Genomic DNA, 21,096 nt, shown 5'->3' on the forward strand with positions numbered 1-21,096 from the left:
CCAGCCCCCAGAGGAAGAAGAGGGGATTGCAGTTTGTTGAACGTGGAAGTGACTTCACTTCTCAGACCCACAACTGCCCCCTTGGGTGTGGAGGGAGGGAGGGAGGGGGGTTGACAGAGGTGAACAGAGGGAGCTTACGGTGTATCGTCTTGAAATGTCCGACCAAGTCACAGACTTTAACTTTAGTCAGCTCACTACGACGTGTAGGAGCTGTGATTGGCTGCTCCTCCTGCTGCCTCTACCTGACTGGAGGAGACTCATCGGTCAGATGGATTTTGGCAAATACGATTCTAGGCTGTAGGTGGAGCCAGAGGAGTTGGATTTGGTCCTAAATTACTCATTTAAAGCAGAAGTAAGTGATATATTTGTGTTAATATAAGTCTTAAATAGTTGTATCTTCCGACAGCAATCACTTACATAGAGTGTTTGGTCTGAAACACGGGTCTGTCAGTCACTCTGCTCTGCTCTGAGTCGAGGAGAAAACATTTATCGTATCCTACAGTTTTTATCCAATGAGGAGAGAGAACGGCATGCAGGGCTGTGTGTGCAGCCAAGGAACGCCGTGAATGTGGTGACGTAGCGACGAGGACTGTTATGGTGCGTTCAAGGAAACTCGTATTTTTCCGACCGTGAAGTGGTACCAGTTCGATCTGGTACGAGTTCACCGGTCAGAAGTTACGAGTGGCCGTTATAGTGACTTTCACAGGTAAAACAGGTCGGAGAAACACGAGTGGGTTGCCTGGAACGCTACAAAGTCGTAAGTTGTGACTTGAAGCTGTAATTTACGATTTCAAAAGCCTGCCTGGAACGCAGCATTAGCGAAAACGACCGGACCACTTACTTCTGCTTTAATGTCCAACTATCAGAATATAATGACAGTTCCAGCAAATATGACTGAATTATTGTTACCAACTGAAACGTCGTCAACCCCAAACAGGCCAGACTTCCGGTCATTAATCATCTGATGGATGTTATTTGATGTTATTTATGGCTCTTCAACAAGTAAAAACAGTCCCATTTCCCCATTACACAATGTTTTTAAAATAAACGTTAGCTTTTTACTTCTGGCCATCGCATTGGAGCTTCAAATACGCTATAAAAGGTGTTCATATGTGAAGATTATCTTGCTGAACAAAACTTGTAAGTATCATAAACTTGTGTTTTAGCCACAGAGCTGACATCATCAAAAATGCAATGCAAAAACCACATTCACTTCCTTTTTCTGGATCAGTGCCATGATGAACTTCCAGGTTTTGACTTCAGACCTGGCAACACTGTACATGGGTGTGAAGGGTGAACAGACTTCTTTGTCTTGATTCTTTGTGTGTGTGTCACTTCACACTTAGTGTTACTGGTTTCCCTCTCAGACTAACTGAAGAGCAGTCGAGTGTTAATATGGAGGAAGAGAGGAACGAAGCAGCGTCTCCAGGATCCATCTGTCCCTCTATGCAGAGTGACCGGTCCAAAGATCGTCCTCTAGACTTCAGTGCTGGACCTGGACCCTCAGAGTCACAGTAAGAGACCTGCTACAAACCTGTGAACCTGCAAACTGTCTCTGTAACAGAGGTTAGTTTAGTGAGTTGAGCTGCTGCCGTCGCCGTCACTGGAACAGGAAATAACTTTCTGTGTGTGTGTGTGTGTGTGTGTGGGCACGGACGTAATTTTAGGGTGGGGACACTTTTCCAAGGCAAGGCATCTTTATTTATATAGCGCATTTCATACCAAGGCAACTCAATGTGCTTTACATAAAGACAAAACATTAAAAACAAAAAAGAGAGAAGCATAAAACAGAATAAAAACAGAGTTTAAAGCAAGAGCAAATAAAAGTAAAATAAAATAAAATAGATAAAGTTTAAAGTTCTTAAAAGAGCTCAGCTATAAGCACGTGAAAAGAGAAATGTTTTTAACCTGGATTTAAAAGTGCTCACAGTTGGGGCTGATCTCAGTTCTGCTGGTAGTTTGTTCCAGTTGTTGCAGCATAACAGCTAAATGCTGCTTCACCATGTCTGGTCTGAACTCTGAGCTCCACTATCTGACCTGAGTCAGTAGATCTCAGAGCTCTACTGGGTTTAGACTCTACTAACATGTCATTCATGTATTCTGGACCTAAACCAAAGGCAGTCTTGGTCCCCTGCAGTTTTACCGTCCAAAAACGATGTTACGCTTTTAAGCGTTTATTAAACAGAGACGGGTCAAGCACTAGGACCAAGCGGAAAACAGCCGCTCAAGCTGGAGCTAGAGCACTGGACTAGGAGAGTAGCGACACTTCCATTGACTCCCGTGGTAAAGGGTAAACCTCATGCGCCCTGAGTGGCAGGATATGGGTATTGCAAAAGTGCCCAGAAAACCCATTCACTCCAATGTATGTGTGTTGCTCACTTGCTTGTGAATTGATGAAAACGGCCGTGTTTTTGTTTTTAGGTGTCTTGGTCATATGAAATTATACTTATAATTTGTTTATTACAAAATGTACCTGCCATCAGAGTCAGTTATACTATTTAATAATAAATATTTTGTAGTTAAAAACTAACTTGAGTTTTAAATAAGGGAATATTTTGGTTATTTCATATGGATGTAATTATGTCTAAAAGGAACTGTATATTGTTTACATAGCAGAACCAATGTTCGCCGGTGTCAGTGGTGTCACTTTGTTTTGTATTGACGCACTTTACCTTCACTATGCTTGAGGTGAGCAGCGGTCAGTATAAGTCCGGTATGAAAGAAGAAGAATAAAGTGTCCTTAACTCCATTTAATTAAGAAGGCCAATGCAGTATTTTATATTATTATTGTTTATATTGTGCTTTGTAACTCGCTCCGTGTTACGTGAATTTAATTGTATGTTTATGTTTTTTTTTTATTTAGTTCTTATGACATTTTGTGGACAATTTGTCGGCTGATTGCAAGAGAATTTGCCTGTGACTTGAAGATCACCTTGTGTCATGATTGACTGAACGGGAGTTACACAAAATGTAGATTGAAACATTAATGTAGACAACTGTTTTTGGGGGTGTTTTTTTTACTTGCCTATGTGTTAATGTTTATCTGTAAAGGATCCACGATGATGCTATTAACGTGGGTGATCTATAAATGTCCTTAAATTATTGAAAACACCACACTTGCTCATTCACCAACAATGCAGAGATGTCAGTTCTTGGGCACTTTTGCAATACCCATATTCCTCCACCAGGAGGCGCTTCCATTTGGCCAATGCGTGTCGTTACTCTCGTAACTAACATTTTTAGCAGTGCCCCATATTACCAAAGTGTGTTTGGTAATATGGGACAAAAGATTCAGCTATATTGGGACACTTTATAAACTGTTAGTTGTTGCAATAAAATCATGATTTAAGCAGTTATGGTGAACAATCCTGTTGTTAGTGCTGTTGTTGGTGTTTTTGTATACTTTTTTAAAACCTTAGTACACATTTTTGCCTCACACAGTTATAATAATCTCTCGACTAATATCAACTTTTGAGAGGATTGATCATTGATTGTTTGCACTGTATTATCAATGATTATTATCTTTTATGTTTAAAAACTAAAATCGGCACATACATGTTCAAATAAAGAAAATAAGATTTGGCTGAAAATGAATATCCCATATTACCATAACAGCTGTCCCATATTACCTGAAACTTGTAGAAGGGGGAGAGAGGGGGTCTCAGTGAAATCATAATTTCACCACAGAAATATTGAAGAGATCTGTGATAAATGATACAAACATCAATAGAGTGAGTAACCACCTTTTTTGATGGTGGTTTGGTCATTCTACCAAAAAGTATCCCATATTACCTGACTTCACCCCTACATAACATAAAACCGGTTGCTCCTCCTTCTGTCTGTCGGCCACAGAAGGAGGAGCAGTTGTGATCTAAAGTCCAGACAGTAAACAGGATCATTTTACAGCCTGACCGTTGAACTTCAGTGTGTAGCTACAGTCAGTGACAATCAGTCCTTCACTAGTACAGTGTGTGGTGCTGGACGCTGATGTCACTGTAGACTTCCCACAATGCCTCTGTCATCAGAGAACTGATAGGTGCTTGATGTGATATGAATAAACACATGTTTGTGTTTGCAGAGGTCAGAAACACCGACTGAGAGCAGAGTCTCCAGGATCCATCTGTCTGTCCATGAAGAGTGACCGGTCCAAAGGAAGGATTCCAGACTTCAGTGCTGAACCTGGACCCTCACAGTCTCCAGGATCCATCTGTCCGTCTATGCAGAGTGACTGGTCCAATGATCATCCTCCAGACTTCAGTTCTGAACCTGGACCCTCAGAGTCACGGTAAGAGATGGTTTCTACTGTAAACTGATGTGAAGATGATTCAGTCATTAGACTTGTGTGAAGGAAACAGAGAGAAACCAGGAACCAGATCCATCAGACTCTGTGTACGATCCCCACGTCTGAGCCTTTAAACTGAAGTCACAGTAGACATTAAAGCAGCTGATGCAGAGAGACTTTTATTTTGAAAAAACAGAAAAAGAGAACAGCTGAAAGAGAACAATGATGAATTTAAAGAGAGGAGTAATCAGCGTTGCCTGTCTGTGACTGTCTGAGCTTCTCCACAACATGTAGTGAAGCTCAGGTGGAGCTGCTGAAGCTTCTGTTGTCAGCTTCAGTCTCCTCACACTGGACCAGAGCTCCAACACAGGTTCATTAGAGCCACAGCAGCATCTGGATCAGGAGCTCATTAGGACTCTCTCTCTCTTCTTTCCCTCTGCTGTAAAACTGTTTTCTTGTCTGTAACAACATCAATTGCACATCTGTCCGCCCTGGGTGAGGGATCCCTCCTCTGTTGCTCGACCTCACGTTTCTCCAATTTTTCCCTGTTAAAAGGATGTTCTTGGGAGTTTTTCCTCAGTGGATGTGAGGGCCCAAGGCAGTGGTTAACACAAATTAGTCTACGGACCCCCAATGGACAAAATGTTGAAGGAAAAAGTGGAACAATTTCTCCAAAAATATATAAAAGTTTCTAGAAAAAAAATGGAAAGATTTCTTTAAAAAAAAAAGTTTCAAATTTTCTAGAAAAAAAGGTGGTAAAATTTCTCAAAAGCAATTCTAGAAAAAAGTGTTGAAATTTTTGAAAAAAAAAAAAATATATATTTTTTTTAATTCTAGAAAAAAAGCGAAATTCAAGAAAATCAAAATTTCAAGTTGAACCCTCTCAAGGACCCCTGGGACCCCACTTTGAGAACCATTGGTCTAAGGGCAGAGGATGTTGTTTGAAGACGTTTGAGACAAACTGTTTGTAAAAATGGACTCTACAAATAAAACTGCCTTGCCTTGCTCCTCTGGTTACTGAAGCCCCGCCCTTTGAGGTGGTTAACCAGTCAGAGCCGAGATGTTGACCTGTGACTGTGACATGTTGGTGATACAGAAATGTCTTGACAGAGAGAAGAGGAGCGGTGTCTCTGTGGACAAGCAGCTGTCCTGCAGTGGACAAAGACCCAGAACCAGAGGTGAGCTGCAGACAGCCAATCAGAGCAGCTGTGGACAAAGTGAGACTGAACATCTGTCTGCTGATGTGGTCATTTGTTGTTTTCTCCAGAGTCGTTGTTCCATCACACAGCACTGACATTTAAGATGATGATTCAAACCTTCTCTTTGTTGTCTGTAGTTTTTCTGTAGCTGATGAAAATAATCTGATCAGATTGTCAGACTCTCTGTCTTCAGTCTGACTCTGTCTCTTGTCTCTCAGCAGATCGTGGTCTGCAGGAGGTTTTAGATCAACATAAGATCAGTCTGAGGAGCAGATGTGAACGAGTGACTGAAGGAACTGAGAGAACAGGAAGTGGAACAGGAAGAGGAACCCTCCTCAACAGGATCTACACTGAGCTCTACATCACAGAGGGACAGAGTGAAGAGGTTAATACCCAACATGAGGTGAGACAGCTGGAGACAACGTCCAAGAAGAAGACCCTCCATGACACTTCAATCAAGTGCAACGACATCTTTAAAGACTCACCTGTCCAACAGAGAGAGAAAGTCTCTACGGTCTCACCTGTCCAACAGAGAGAGGACATCTCTACGGTCTCACCTGTCCAAAAGAGACACAATGTCTCTTCCAACGTTTTTGGCAAAATGAGACGTAGGTTCTCTAAATATTTGCATCTTGAACAGAGAGACAAAGTCTCTACGGTCTCACCTGTCCAACAGAGAGAGGGCGTCTCTACGGTCTCACCTGTCCAACAGAGAGAGGACGTCTCTACGGTCTCACCTGTCCAACAGAGAGAGGACGTCTCTACGGTCTCACCTGTCCAACAGAAACCCATCAGAGTGGTTCTGACCAACGGTGTCGCTGGCGTTGGAAAAACTTTCTCGGTGCAGAAGTTCACTCTGGACTGGGCCGAGGGCTTGGAGAACCAAGATGTCAGTCTGCTGGTTCTGCTTTCGTTCAGGGAGCTGAACCTGATCAGAGATCAGCGGTTGAGTCTTCTCAGGCTGCTCCATGTTTTCCATCCAACATTACAGAAGGTCACAGCAGAGCAGCTGGCTGTCTGTAAACTTCTCTTCATCTTTGACGGCCTGGATGAAAGCCGACTGTCACTGGACTTCAAGAAGAAGAAGAAGGTTGTGTCTGATGTCACACAGACGTCATCAGTCAACGTGCTGCTGACAAACCTCATCCAGGGGAATCTGCTTCCCTCGGCTCTGGTCTGGATCACCTCCAGACCTGCAGCAGCCAATCAGATCCCTCCTACATGTGTCGACAGGGTAACAGAGGTCCGAGGCTTCACTGACGCCCAGATGGAGGAGTACTTCAGGAGGAGGTCCAGTAAGAAAAAGCTGTCCAGAAGAATCATCTCACACATCAAGACGTCCAGGACCCTCCACATCATGTGTCAAGTCCCAGTCTTCTGCTGGATCAGTGCTACAGTTCTGGAGCACATGTTGACCACAGACCAGAGAGGAGAGCTGCCCAAGACCACGACTGACCTGTTCTCACACTTCCTGCTGGTCCAGACAAAGAGGAAGAAGAACAAGTACGGTGAAGGACATGAGACGAGTCCACAGGAGCTGACGGAGGCCGACAGGGAAGTTCTTCTGAAGCTGGGGAGGCTGGCGTTTGAACAGCTGCAGGAAGGAAACATCATGTTCTACCAAGAAGACCTGGAGCAGTGTGGTCTGGATGTCACAGAGGCCTTGGTGAACTCAGGACTCTGTACTGAGATCTTCAAAAGAGAGAGCGTGATCTTCCAGAAAACAGTCTACTGCTTTGTTCATCTGAGTGTTCAGGAGTTTCTGGCTGCAGTCTACATGGTCCACTGTTTCACCAACAGCAACACACAGGTCCTCAAGAACTTCTTAAAAATACAAGATGTTGATTTAACCCTGGATGATTTCCTGCAGAGAGCCATGCAGAAAACCCTCAGCAGTAGAAACGGTCACCTAGACCTGTTTGTTCGCTTCCTTCATGGCCTCTCTCTGGAGTCCAACCAGAGGCTGTTAGGAGGTCTGCTGGGTCAGACAGACAACAGTCCAGGAACCATCCAGAGAACCATCGACAACCTGAAGAAGATGAAGAGTAATGAAATCTCTCCTGACAGAAGCATCAACATCTTCCACTGCCTGACGGAGATGAAGGACCAGTCAGTTCATCAGGAGATCCAACAGTTCCTCAAGTCAGAGAACAGATCAGAGAAGAAACTCTCTGAGATCCAGTGTTCAGCTCTGGCCTACATGCTGCAGATGTCAGAGCAGGTTCTGGACGAGTTGGACCTGGAGAAGTACAACACATCAGGAGAGGGACGACGGAGACTGATCCCAGCTGTGAGGAACTGCAGGAAGGCTGAGTGAGTCCAGACACTATCAATATAATTATTGATCAGTGGATCAGATCAGTAGTTTAGTCAAGTTCAGATAAACCCAGTTTTCATTGATTCTCATTCTTCTTCGTTTGACTTTAAACAATGACTAGTCAGTTGTGTTTCTTCTGGAGCTGTTGTCAAAGCTGTGAGCTCCAACATGGAGATTCTTCAGTTGGTTGTGTTGTTGCTGCTCAGTGAATAAAAACACATCTTTAGTGTTTTTTGTTGAGTTTATTTTGACTCTTTGGTTTGATTCAAACCTGATGAAACAAATGAAAGCAGCTCCACTGATCTTCCTCCTCAGTGTTTCCAGCTGTTGGTAGGACTATGTAGTGTTAAAGCTGTAGTGTCTCCAGAGGGAGCTGAGTGTCTGATCAATGTCCTCAGGTGATGTCACCTGAGTCAGTGTGGGCGGAGTCTGAAGATGAGGTGAAGTTGGGGGGGGTTGGTCGTTTACAGCCCCCATCCTCACTGTAAATGACTCCTATAGGTCAAAGCTACGTTGTGTACGTAGTGTGAGTAAAGTGGCTCGGTCACTGCAGACAGCTCTGAACTTGTTACCAAGGCAACAAGATGTAAGGTTAAACTCAGCTGTTGGGAGGGGCATCACCTGACAGACTGAGCCCCTCCCTCTTGTGTTGAGGAGAGAGTAATGGTCAGATTGAACTCTGCCTATAACAGAGGTTCAACTGGCCTGGAGCTGGTGTTTCTCATCTCCAGTGAATCCAGTAGCATGTGAGCAGCAAACATCATCTCCATCAGTCTGTTGTTGTCATTTACTCTCATTCTGCTGCTCCTCTCACACACTGCACACACAGGTGTGTTACTGACTCACTATGGTTGTTATATACTTTATTTTACTATTTTATTTCTAATGGGCCCATGTACAATATTACACACAGGCTAAATGTTGCCATGTGATGCATTGTAGCAGAGTTAGCTTCAAGCTAATGTCTATCTGCAGTTACCATGACGCTCTGAGTCTCTGTGACCTTCTCCTGACTCAGTAACAGGTGTTTAGGCTGTTGCTTTTACAAAGATCATGAATGTTATTGTAGCTCAGGACTGAAATATAGTGATATCATTGGATGTTGGTGTTGAATAGAATTAAAGAAGAGGAAGCCTCAGAGCTCCTTCAGGAGCAATATACTCTATTTAAAAAGGGCCCAGCCAATCAGGTGCAGGAACGAGCCATGAGGATCATCCCAGTGACAGAAGATGAGCTGAACCATCCCATCATCATGTCCCACCATCACACGCACCAACTGTATTTTCACCACTATTTACATCAGAGTTTTATTTGAACAGATTTGATGTTTTCTCTAATCACAGACTATGTCACTGTGAACTCTCAGTGACTCACTGTGAAGTCGTGGCCTCAGCTCTGAAGTCCGACCCCTCCCACCTGAGACACCTGGACCTGAGCTACAACTACCTGCAGGATTCAGGAGTGAAGGATCTCTGTGCTGGACTGGAGAGTCCAAACTGTAGACTGGAGACTCTGAGGTCAGTTTGTCTGTCGTAGTTTTTTTTCTGTATTCAGGTCAAATATTTGAAGTTTCACTTGTTCATTGGTTGAGGATTTCAACAAAGAGCTGGAGAAGAGAAAAGACTCAGTGTTTATTACTACAAGAAGAAGGTGAGACCAGTCAGTGTTTGTGATGGAGACAAGTTCTCTGGTTTTTATCGTCTAGATTTTGATCTTCAACCCAGAACCTTGATGAGGATCAAACTCCCAGGTGTTCTGCTGCTGATTTGAACATGACAGAAGCTTCAACAAATATTTCACCAAGCTGAAGTCACATCAGTGATGATGATGAACGGCAGCAGATTGGAGATTTCTGGAAACATCAAAGCTTTCTAAGGTTCCAGTTGATTTCCAGCTGGTTCTTGAAAACAGAATCTATTGTGTTCATTTTCACTGTTGATCATTTTATTCTTGGTGTCTGTTCAAACAGATTTACAGGCTTCAATGTTCCACAAAGAGCTGATTGTCCTTCCACTGTAGATGTGACATGTGTGTCGCGACCTACGTCACCCTGGTAATTCAAGTTTTACAGTTAAGGCTCTAACCAGTCTAGGCTTCAGGGATGACACAGGTGCACATATTTCTATTGCTGAAAACCTGGAGCCTGGTGGGATTCGCTGCCATATTGCTCAATGTTTGACTCACGGGCTGCTTCACGTTCATCACCTGTAGCTTGGTCAGCGAGGCTTTCCTGGCAAACCGGCGTGCAGCTCCAGTGGCACCGGGCCGGCCACCAGCGAGGCGTCCTGCGTGTATCGACCTCCGTCCGTTGTCACGCGGTCGCGGCTTTGTCAATTCATTTGTGTTTAGACGAGACAATAACTAAAACGATAAATCAATCTTGAAGGTGGAGGGGATTCTCCGTAGGCAGCTTTGTCAACTTTCTTCACTTCTCTGCGGGGCCACCTCGTCAGAGCACGCCACTCTCTCTTTGGCTTTTTCCCAGCATCCCCTGCTCCTTCCGCTCACGTCAGACTTAAGCGGTCAGGTAACCAGGCAACCAATCAAAACATTACACAATATGGCAGCAGCGTCGGAAATTAGCGGGGGCCATGGGCCATTTGGCCCCAAATTTGACCAAGAATGCCCCCAAAAATCATGATCCTGGGGCCAAAATTGCCCCCAAATTACCTCCGGGGGCATTTCCGGAGCAACGACATGCGCAGCCTGTAGCTGCTAAGCGGCAGCACCAGCAGTAGCAGTGTTGCCACTGGCTTTCTTTTTCCTTTTTTTTTTTTCCACCCGCGGTCGGGTTGAGAATTAATTAACGCTCATGAGTCCGGCTGTGTTGGGTCCGAGATTCAACGAGCCGGTCTGGTTTTACCGTCACTACAGGCAGTATGCCCGTTTATCACCGATAAACACAGTAGAGGAGGGTGAGTGACTGAGCTCAGGCTGTCAGGGGGTCTCTGATGCAGCGAGAGAGAGAGACCTGCCGTGCCGTGTAAAAAAACAACAAAAAGTGTCACGACTTCCTGTATCTGGCCCTTCAAAATAAAAGCCCCATAGTCTTTCATATTGATTTTGAGACACGGCTCCAAAGGTTTGATTGTTTTTTCCTGCGACCAATCGACCAAGGCTAATTTTTGGGGGCAGCCCTAGAAGTGATTTAAATGCCATATTCAATACATACCATTCAATTTTATTTCATGACATTTATGTCAAAGATACAGTTGAGTGATAATACACACATAGAAGCCAATAAAATCTCTTGTTCAATATCTCATGACTGATAAAAAATTTGCTGTGTTGAGTGCAGTAGAATTTTGATGCATTGCAATGCATCGCAATGCATCGGAGAATCGAATCGAATCGTTACCTGCTGAATCGTAATCGAATTGAATGAGTATTAGTCAGGGTCTTATGCAGAATAATTCAATTATACAAAGATTAGACTACTGGGGATTTTTGTGGGCCCTACTGGGCGCTGCATGGGCCCCTAGAATTATCATCACCTTTCTCCCCTATACAACGGCCCTGGCTGCTCACCCAAGAACGACTGTTGAGTTCACAACAGCCCCCCCGCATCGCCCAGCCCTACCTACCAGTGATATTCTCATATTACTGGTAATATCTAATATCTAATATTGACCAACCATAACTTTATATAACCCATTATTTATAACGTTTATATAGACTATGATAGGTGTTTATATAGCTTAGTTTATGTTTTTGTGTATGTATATATATATGTATATATATATACATATATATATATGAAATGGCCCCCAAATATTTTGAAAATGCCCCCACTTTTTGGACTGTGGGGGCCAAAATTGCCCCCAAAATATTTTCTTAATTTCGTACCCTGTATGGCAGCCCCCCCCTTCTCACCTATGAAAGTGACCGTAACAGGTGTCATAGGGATAGTTCACCAAAATTGAAATTTGGAAATTGAAAATTGAAATTCATTATCTACTCACCCCCATGTCGACTAAGGGCTGGGAGAAGTTTCAGAGTTATCCGTTAAATTAAATAAGTCTATATTTCAAGCTTGTTTGTAACGGAAGCTTCTCGAAGCTCCTCTTCCCAGTTCATCAAATTTGGACGAACTGGGAAGAGGAGCTTCGAGAAGCGTCCGCTACAAACAAGCTTTAATTTTTTTCCGGACAATTTCGCATTTCGGGGCTTCAATACAAGACAGACATTACATACAAGCAGCATGGAGGTATTTGGATGTTTTTTGGTGTGTCTTTTTGTTACGAAGACAGTTGGTATCCATTTGCAACCGTTATATGGACATGCACTGCTACGCCGAGACCCCCTGTAACTCAGAGAAGCCACGGAGGACTCTGAAACTTCTCCCAGCCCTTAGTCCACATGAGGGTGAAATTTCAATTTTGGGTGAACTATCCCTTTAAAGGCTCTGATAGGGCTCAGGCTCTTTGAGGCCCAATAACAGAAGAACACAAGAACAGAAGGACAAAGTCCCTCTACTCATTTAGACACTGATCATTGATCAGGACACATCTGATCCATTAGCACTGATCTGATCTACATCTGTTGTTCTTTTTTCAGATTGAGGAACTGCAGGTTGTCAGAGATCAGCTGTTCTTTTCTGGGCTCAGCTCTGAAGTCCAACCCCTCCCACCTGAGATTCCTGGACCTGAGCACAAACCGGGACCTGCATGATTCAGGAGTGAAGGTTCTGAGTGGTTTTCTGGAGAGTCCAGACTGTAGACTGGAGACTCTGAGGTCAGTTCACTGACTGTTACTGTTGTAGATCTTAGATCTTTGATCCACAACTGAACCTGATTGATCTTCACTCAGAACTTGAATCATTGACTTTGATGTGATGAATGAAGGACATTTGAAGTAGTTGTTGTCTCATGTTTCCACTTGTTCTTCTCTCACACTGACAATGACTCTTCACTTTCAGATCATTTCACTCAGTCTGATCAATAATGTCTGTTCACTTGACTTCATTTTGTTCACAGAGATGATTTGAATCTGATCTTAACCTCTTCATGCAGAGGCCATTTTTGGCAATTTCCGCCTGTTTTTGTATCACTGCAATTAAAGCTTTATAACTACAGAAGTACTAATCCCACAACTATGGTTTATGGCTTAAATGAAAGACAACCTTTGTCACTTTACATCTATAAAATATTGAATTGATTCATAAAATATATAAATATAATTCATTCCATAAAAAATAGAGTTTCTGAAAATACAATTAAAAAAAAAAAAAAAAAAAAGAGTTTGAAATTTTTGGTGAAAATGTGATATTTCAAAATCCTAATTATAAAACAGGTTGAATTTTACATATATGGTTCGCACACTCCCTGTCCACATGTGTACCAAATTTTAGGTTGATATGTAAAACTACTGAGGCACTATAGAGTTTTTCCAAACAGTGTCCCTTGGCGATCTCCAGTGTGCCAAACCTGTCCAAAATTGTCCAATTTGGCTAAAATGCACACTGCAAGATTTTAGTGAGATTTTTTTTTTTTTCCAACAGATAACCTATTGGGGCCAATCACACACTTGATGCCTTTTAGGAACACCAGTTACATAAGTAAAATGTCATTTGAAAATTTAATTTAGGGGGATGAATATTTAGTGTCCAAAACCCATCCAAACATGAATTTGACCATTTTCGCCTGTATTATATTGTTATTTTCCTTTATAACTCCAGAAGTAAACATCCCACAACCACCAGTGATGGCTTAAATTAACAAGGACATTTGAAATAGTTCATATATTGTCTTTTATTATTATTTTCATTATTACATTAAAACTCAGTCCCTCCAGGATTTCGCGGGCTTTTTTTGTGATTGTTGCGGCCTAAAATGCCTGATTTTGCGGCCACATTTTGAAAAAATTGCGGTGCATGTTGCGATGTTTTAAGCGCTTTTGTTGCGATTAAACTGCAGGAGACAGCGAAAGTTGCAAAAAAAAGTTGCAGTTTTGTTCTGAATAATTAAAAATCAAAGGAAAATTAAAAATTTTGAAATGTCACAAAATATATTTTATCAGCAATTTTCCACTTGTTAAGAAAGGCACAGGAAAATTATATAGAGTTGAAAGTTGTTTTACTTTTAATTAAAATGTCTGTTTAAAAATCGTGGTAAAATAACTGTTTTAAAATGCCATTAAAACAGTCCAGTCTTTGAATAAAAAGGGGAGGGTGGCTACTCAAGTCCAGGGCCAGGGCCTTAGGATGGGGGAAGGGGCACCTGGCCGCCGGCTGCTCCGCTCTGGCCCTGCAGTGGCGCACTCACTGGATTCCCCCTCGGCGAGTGCTGCGGGATTGACACAGCCTCGGGTGGTCAACCAGGACAACTCACACACTCAACACGTTCAACTCAGCTTGTGTTCCTTTACTTATCACTTTGTGCACGTTGTATCAAGTTTCTTGCCGTCAGCCCAGCCACGCTGTTCCTCCGTGGACTCACTTTCAACCACCGCTCCGTCCAGACTCGCACTCTCTGCTGTGTAACTCGCGGAAAGCACCGACAATTGGTCCAATTTGCGGAAAAGTTGCGGTGATTGTACAAAATTGCAAGATCGCAAAAATTCGCGGGGATTGTCTGAATTTGCGTTAATTGTTGCGATCGCAACATCGCGAATTCCTGGAGGGACTGTTGTGGAGACTTGTATTGCTTACTTGGTGACACTAGGGGGAGAGGCAACCACAGGAACCAGCTGGATGTAAGCTTAAGCTTTGCCCAATCAGGGATCATTATATATCAGGTGACACCTTAGAGTCTCTGCTACTTGACGAAAAACATGTCACCCCCGTTACTTTGATTGACAGGCCACCAGACCTGCGCGAAGCGGGTGCGCAGTCTGACGGAGAATGACTTTAGCATTAGAATTGCGGGGAAACGTGACACTACTATGGATTATCTGGTCACGATGGATACAATTGAACCGGCCAGTTTTGTCGAGCACATCTTCAGCTTTAAAGTGAGGGTAAGCTTGTAATTTTATTCAGTGTTTTAGTGGGTCTATGATTGACGAATGCCCGTATTTTTCGGCACTAAAAAATGACTTCCGGGTTTGTTTGTGTTCAGTGATCAGGCTTGTTTAAAACTTTAATGGGATAAAAACTGCATTTTTGTTCTTTGCTTTTGTTTATATGACAGTATACGATTTTTTGGTGGTGAAAGAAGAGGTTTAAAGAGGGTACATGTTTAAATCACCTTCGTTGTTGACGTGACGTTGTGGGCTGCCGTAGTCTGATATTGTTTGAGACATTTTCAGTTATTGGATAAGTGTTGTAGGATACAAGGAAAGTTTTCTCCTCGGCTTACAGCAGAGCAGAGTGACTGACAGACCCGTGTTTCAGACCAAACACTCTATATAAGTGATTGCTGTCGGAAGATAGAACTATTTAAGACTTATATTAACACAAACATTCCGCTTACTTCTGCTTTAAAGTCAGAGCGTTTGACTAAATAAAGACTCTGGGGCGCCGAAAAGGGGGGGTAAAGGAGACGTATTCTAGGGGCCCATGATTGAGGGGGGCCCAGAGAGGCCCCTAATGATGATGAAATGATAATACAGAAAAAATAATGACACTAAGTTATTAACTAACATATAATCACAAATGTTTTATTTTCAATGCCCTGGTAGTCTGGCCTGACGGAAGTGCATTGCTGCGATTAGCCTCTGATTGGCCGCCTCCTTGCTGCAGCATTCACAGTCCGCCTGGTAAAGGGAAACATCAACAAACAACAACAGGAACCGAACCATGGATCTATTATACATCCGTGTCATGAACTGAACAGAAGAAGAAATAGCCGTCAGCGGTTGTCAACCGCCGTTAAACTGAACAAAAGAATAAATATCCCCAGCCCCAGTGCCCCCACATGAGGAAGGAGGTGAGCAGCTGTGTGTGTTGAAATAATAATAATAATAATAATAATCATAATAATCATAATAATAAAAATAAAACATGTTTTACTGCAGTCTCAAAACAATACAAAGGTGAATCTGTAATGGGAAAGATGAATTAAAATTAATGAAATGAAAATCATTTTGAACAATTTTAATGGTTTAAAAAGCATAAACCCTTTAAAAAAATTAAATAGAAGACGTGCAGTAAGAACAGAGGAGAAAATCTGTGGTGTGTGCAGCAGAAAATACCATTAAAATGGATAATTGTATGTAAAATAGCATCAAAATTTTCACCGCTGAGTCGGGGGTAAAGATTATTTTCATGGGGCCCAAAATCCCTATCGGCGCCCCTGTAAAGACTGACTGGTCTGAAGTCATCACATGAGATGTGGGTGGGTGGGGTTTGTCAGCTGTGTTTACCGTTTCAGGTGTCATAATTGGAGTCCGTCTGTCGGACTCCAACTGCTGCTGCTCGGTGGAGTGGGTGCTTGTGTGTCTCGCTGTGACACTCGAGCTGTGTCCCAATTCAGGGGCTGCAGCCTGAACTGGCACACGGCTTCGGTCTTGGATGCTGCGTTAGCTAACGTTACCTTAGCTCGCCGTCATGCCCTGCCCTGACCTGTCCAGTCCTCAGTCTTCATGGAGCTTGTTTGATTACGTGTGGGACGCTAGAGGGCAGCCACCAAGCGCACAGTGTCTGAACGTCTCTGGTGTCTGTGCTCTGTCTTTCTTTCAATTCAATGAAACTTTATTGATCGCTGAAATGTTATAGGAAGTGTGTGCCGCTGTAAAACCTCACCAAAAGGAACGGAGTAACGCAGCGTTTGGTAACGGAAACGGAGTTACTGATTTAAAAAAAACAACGCGTTACGTTATTAGTTACTGAAAGAAGTAACAGCGTTATGTAGCGGCGTTACTAATAACGCGTTACTACCCAACACTGGTGATCAGTCTGATCAGATATTGATTCTATATTGACAGACTGTCCTGAGGTCAGCAGCAATGATCTATCAGTTTTGACATGAAGAGGTGAATGAATGTTGTTCTTCTTTTGTTCTTTATTCAGATTGAGGGACTGCAGTTTGTCAGAGATCAGCTGTTCTTCTCTGGGCTCAGCTCTGAAGTCCAACCCCTCCCACCTGAGAGAACTGGACCTGAGCTGGAACAACCTGCAGGATTCAGGAGTGAAGGATCTGAGTGGTTTTCTGGAGAGTCCAGACTGTAGACTGGAGACTCTGGGGTCAGTTCACTGACTGTTACTGTTGTAGATCTTAGATCTTTGATCCACAACTGAACCTGATTGATCTTCACTCAGAACTTGAATCATTGACTTTGATGTGATGAATGAAGGACGTTTGAAATAGTTGTTGTCTCATGTTTCCACTTGTTCTTCTCTCACACTGACAATGACTCTTCACTTTCAGATCATTTCACTCAGTCTGATCAATAATGTCTGTTCACTTGACTTCATTTTGTTCACAGAGATGATTTGAATCTGATCTTAAAGTCAGAGCGTTTGACTAAAAAAAGACTGACTGGTCTGAAGCCATCACATAAGATGTGGGTGGGGGGTGGGGGGGGGGGGGGGGGGTGGGGGGGTTGTCAACAGGTGTGTGTTCAGTTGAATGTGTGTAGTTTTAGTTTCCTGAGACCAGGACCAAGAAAGACCTTAGTCCTGGATCAGGACTGGACCTTCAGATTTTGATCCAGTTCAGTCCTGAATCAAAGTATTGGAGTCAGTGTTTAGTCAGTGATCAGTCTGATCAGATATTGATCCCATATTGACAAACTGTCCTGAGGTCAGCAGCAATGATCAATCAGTTTTGAAGAGGTGAATGAATGTTGTTCTTCTTTTATTCTTTATTCAGATTGGGGGACTGCAGTTTGTCAGAGATAAGCTGTTCTTCTCTGGTCTCAGCTCTTAAGTCCAACCCCTCCCACCTGAGAGAACTGGACCTGAGTGGAAACGAGCTGAAGGATTCAGACCTGAAGGATCTGTATGATCTCCAGAAGAGTCCAGACTGTAGACTGGAGACTCTGTGGTCAGTCAAGTCTGTAGCTGTTTCCCTCCACATCAATCAACGCATGAAGGAAAAGGGTTTCTGGGCAGTTTAACTGGTTTCTGGAGGTTGTTTTTTCATCATATAACTTAGATCCACAACCAGACATTTAGACATATAGACATAGACATATAGACAGGATGCCATAGCTGAAGGTCTAAATGTTCGAGCATCAGGTGAAGGTGTTAGGATGAAACCAGGAAGTAGGAGCCAGACGTCCTGTTGCATCTATCACTCATATCAGATTGACTAAATACATGTTGTTGATGAAGACACAGCAATACAGTGTGAAAAGGTGTGAAGGTGGTTCCACCCCCCCTCTCTACACAATGTTACAGGAAACGGCTTCACTCTCACTACAGGCCAATGTCCACTCACTCAACTACTGACTAACAACAACTGACACATCTGGTCTGAACAGGACTGAAGTCGCTGCTGCATCACTGACTCAGCAGTCTGTCGTTCATCTCCTCTCCTCTGTCTGTGTCTGTAGTTGTTGGAATTAGCATTGAGTCCACAGCTTCTTCACCAGTTCCTGCCAGATGAACCAGAGGAAGTGGAGGTGACTCCAGCGCTGTAGTCTGAACTGATCTGAGAACAGCTCCACTGTCACACACAGAGTCCAGTCCACCATCGTCCCTGTGTGTCCTCTGGACCTGACAGAGCAGCATCAGTGTCTCTGGACTTAGAGCTCATGAAGCTGCTCTGAGCTTCACCTGTCAATGCTCCATTGCTGTGTTATGTTCTCCCCCCCCTGCCTGAGGGGGGCGCTGTCCTTTGCCCTGTTCCCATTGGGCCTTTGTGTCTTGATTGGAGCTCAGTCTGATGTGACGATGTGACGATGGGAGAAGCAGCCTGATTCACCTGCTGCTGGGAGCGGACATGGCTTCACCCAGCTCTCTGCACCAGACTGTGATTTGAAGCTTTTACTGACTGTGAATGTTGAGTTTGTCCAGATTGATTGATATCTTTATTTTGATTACAGAAACGACTATGTAAAAAACAACAACATATATACAGTATGTAAATAATGATAATAAAAGAAATACATGAACAGCAAAAAATAATAAACAAAACAAAACAGTAACATCTCATAAGCAACTCAGTTTACATGAGTAGGACGTATAAACTTATCTAATCCTTCCCACTGGTTTATAATAATGATGCCGCTGCTCCTCTTCAGCCTCTGACTGCACTTGTGCTTTATTTCATTTCCTTTTTTTTAAATGAGGATTTTTTTTTTTAATATCACGTCATGTGGTGAGTTCATGTAACCGGTTGGGTTGGGTATTTAAAGAGTCCGTCCTCCTCGGCTGCCGGAGTGGAGAGAGCCTGGATGACAAGGCAAGGCAATTTTATTAGTATAGCCCGTTTTACCAACAGTTTGTCTCAAAGGGCTTTACATCCCATCATAACAACATCCTCTGTCCTTAGACCCTCACATCCACTAAGGAAAAACTCCATAGAAAACCCTTTTAACAGGGGAAAATTGGAGAAACGTCAGGGTGAGCAACAGAGGAGGGATCCCTCACCCAGGACGGAGAGGAGAGGAAAGGAGAGGAGAGGAGAGGAGAGGGGAGGAGAGGAGAGGAGAGGAGAGGGGAGGGGAGGGGAGGAGAGGAGAGGAGAGGAGGGGAGAGGAGAGGAGAGGAGAGGAGAGGAGAGGAGAGGAGAGGAGAGGAGAGGAGAGGAGAGGAGGAGAGAGGAGAGGAGGAGAAAGGAGAGGGCTCTGTGTAACCAGATGTGTCCCCAGCAGTCTAAGCCTATAGCAGCGTAGCTATAAAATGGTTCAGAGCTACCTGAACCAGCCCTAACTAAAAGCCCTGTCATAAAGGAAGGTCTTAAGTCTCGACTTAAATGTAGTTAGAGTGTCTGCCTCTTTGACCCATGGAGAGAGCTGGTTCCACAGTAAAGGAGCCCGGTAACTGAAGGCTCTACCTCCCAGTCTGTTTTTAGAGATACTGGGAGTCACTAACAGACCTGCATTCTGGGAGCGGAGTGCTCTGGTAGGACAGTAAGGAATGATTAGTTCTTTCAGATAGGATGGATCTTTATCATCATTAAGAGCCTTATAAGTCAGCAGAAGGATTTTGAAGTCTATTCTAAATCCTACAGGAAGCCAGTGGAGAGAAGCTAAAGTGGGAGAGATGTGCTCTCTCTTCCTAACTCCTGTCAAAACCCTCGCTGCGGCATTCTGGACCAGATGTCATCCACTCTGGCCGACACAAAACATTGCTACTAATAGAAAAGTGTGAAACTGGTCAGAAATGCTCATGTGTGGTGTGAAAGCATTCACACTAACGACCTTTGTACCTGGTGAACAACACACGTGATTTCCTTTCCTTTGGAAGAGGGAGGAGCCACAGGTTCTGACTGCATTTTAGACTGGAGAGAGCAGAAGAGACTGAAGGTGAGTGTTCTTCTCATTATTAGTGTATTATAAGAGTGTGTGGATCAGTTTGTCCCTGTGGAGTCATACACCGTCTGTCTGTCTCAGTCTCGTCAGCACATTGTCTCAGTATCACCTCGACACAACTTCTTCAACTTTGGCACAAACATCGACTTGAACTCAAGGATGAACTGAAAAGACTTTAGTGGTCAAAGGTCACAGTGTGTGTGTGTGTTAATCAGTCAGTGTTACTGGTTTCCCTCTCAGACTAACCGAAGAGCAGTCCAGTGTTAATATGGAGGAAGAGAGGAACGAAGCAGCGTCTCCAGGATCCATCTGTCCCCCTGTGAAGGGTGACAGGTCCAAAGATCCTCCTCCAGTCTTCAGTCCTGAACCTGGACCCTCAGAGCCACAGTAAGAGACCTGCTACAAACCTGTGAAAATTCTCATTTGTCCAGGTCATAGTTATCTATTAGTTGTTTGTCTAGGAAGACGTTTCACCTCTCATCCAAGAGGCTTCATCAGTTCAGGTCTTCCTAGAGTAAGAGACCTGCTACAAACCTGTGAACCTCCAAACGGTCTCTGTAACAGAGGTTAGTTTAGTGAGTTGAGCTTTTGAGGAACTTGATTCCTATAGCACATTTCACCGAAGCAGCTCACAAGTGGTTCATAATAAAATCAAATCAAAAAAGAGCAAAATACATAGTATAAAACAAAGACACGTAGTTAAAAACAGGTAGCTATATAAAACATAAAAACATAAAACCAGCTGCTCCCCCTTCTGTGTGTCAGCCACAGAAGGAGGAGCAGTTGGGATCTAAAGTCCAGACAGTAAACAGGATCATTTTACAGCCTGACCGTTGAACTTCAGTGTGTAGCTACAGTCAGTGAACAATCAGTCCTTCACTACAGTGTGTGGTGCTGGACGCTGATGTCACTGTAGACTTCCCACAATGACTCTGTCA

The 21,096-nt window shown here is 43.5% G+C and overlaps 1 protein-coding gene across 1 annotated transcript in view; it reads left to right on the plus strand.

The window, feature by feature from the left end:
* Positions 1-18,739, plus strand: part of LOC310994971 (NACHT, LRR and PYD domains-containing protein 12-like) — a 61,318-nt gene extending 42,579 nt beyond the window's left edge. Inside the window, exons 15-17 of the mRNA XM_083983902.1 lie at positions 12,356-12,532; positions 16,749-16,922; positions 17,551-18,739. Coding sequence (XP_083840028.1) covers positions 12,356-12,532; positions 16,749-16,922; positions 17,551-17,797 — 598 coding nt within the window. The 3' untranslated portion in view covers positions 17,798-18,739. The remainder of the gene's footprint in view (positions 1-12,355; positions 12,533-16,748; positions 16,923-17,550) is intronic.
* The last annotated feature ends 2,357 nt before the right edge of the window (positions 18,740-21,096 follow it).

Source organism: Trachurus trachurus (genome assembly GCF_905171665.1).
Source record: "Trachurus trachurus genome assembly, chromosome: 12".
NCBI classification, from domain to species: Eukaryota; Metazoa; Chordata; class Actinopteri; order Carangiformes; family Carangidae; genus Trachurus; species Trachurus trachurus.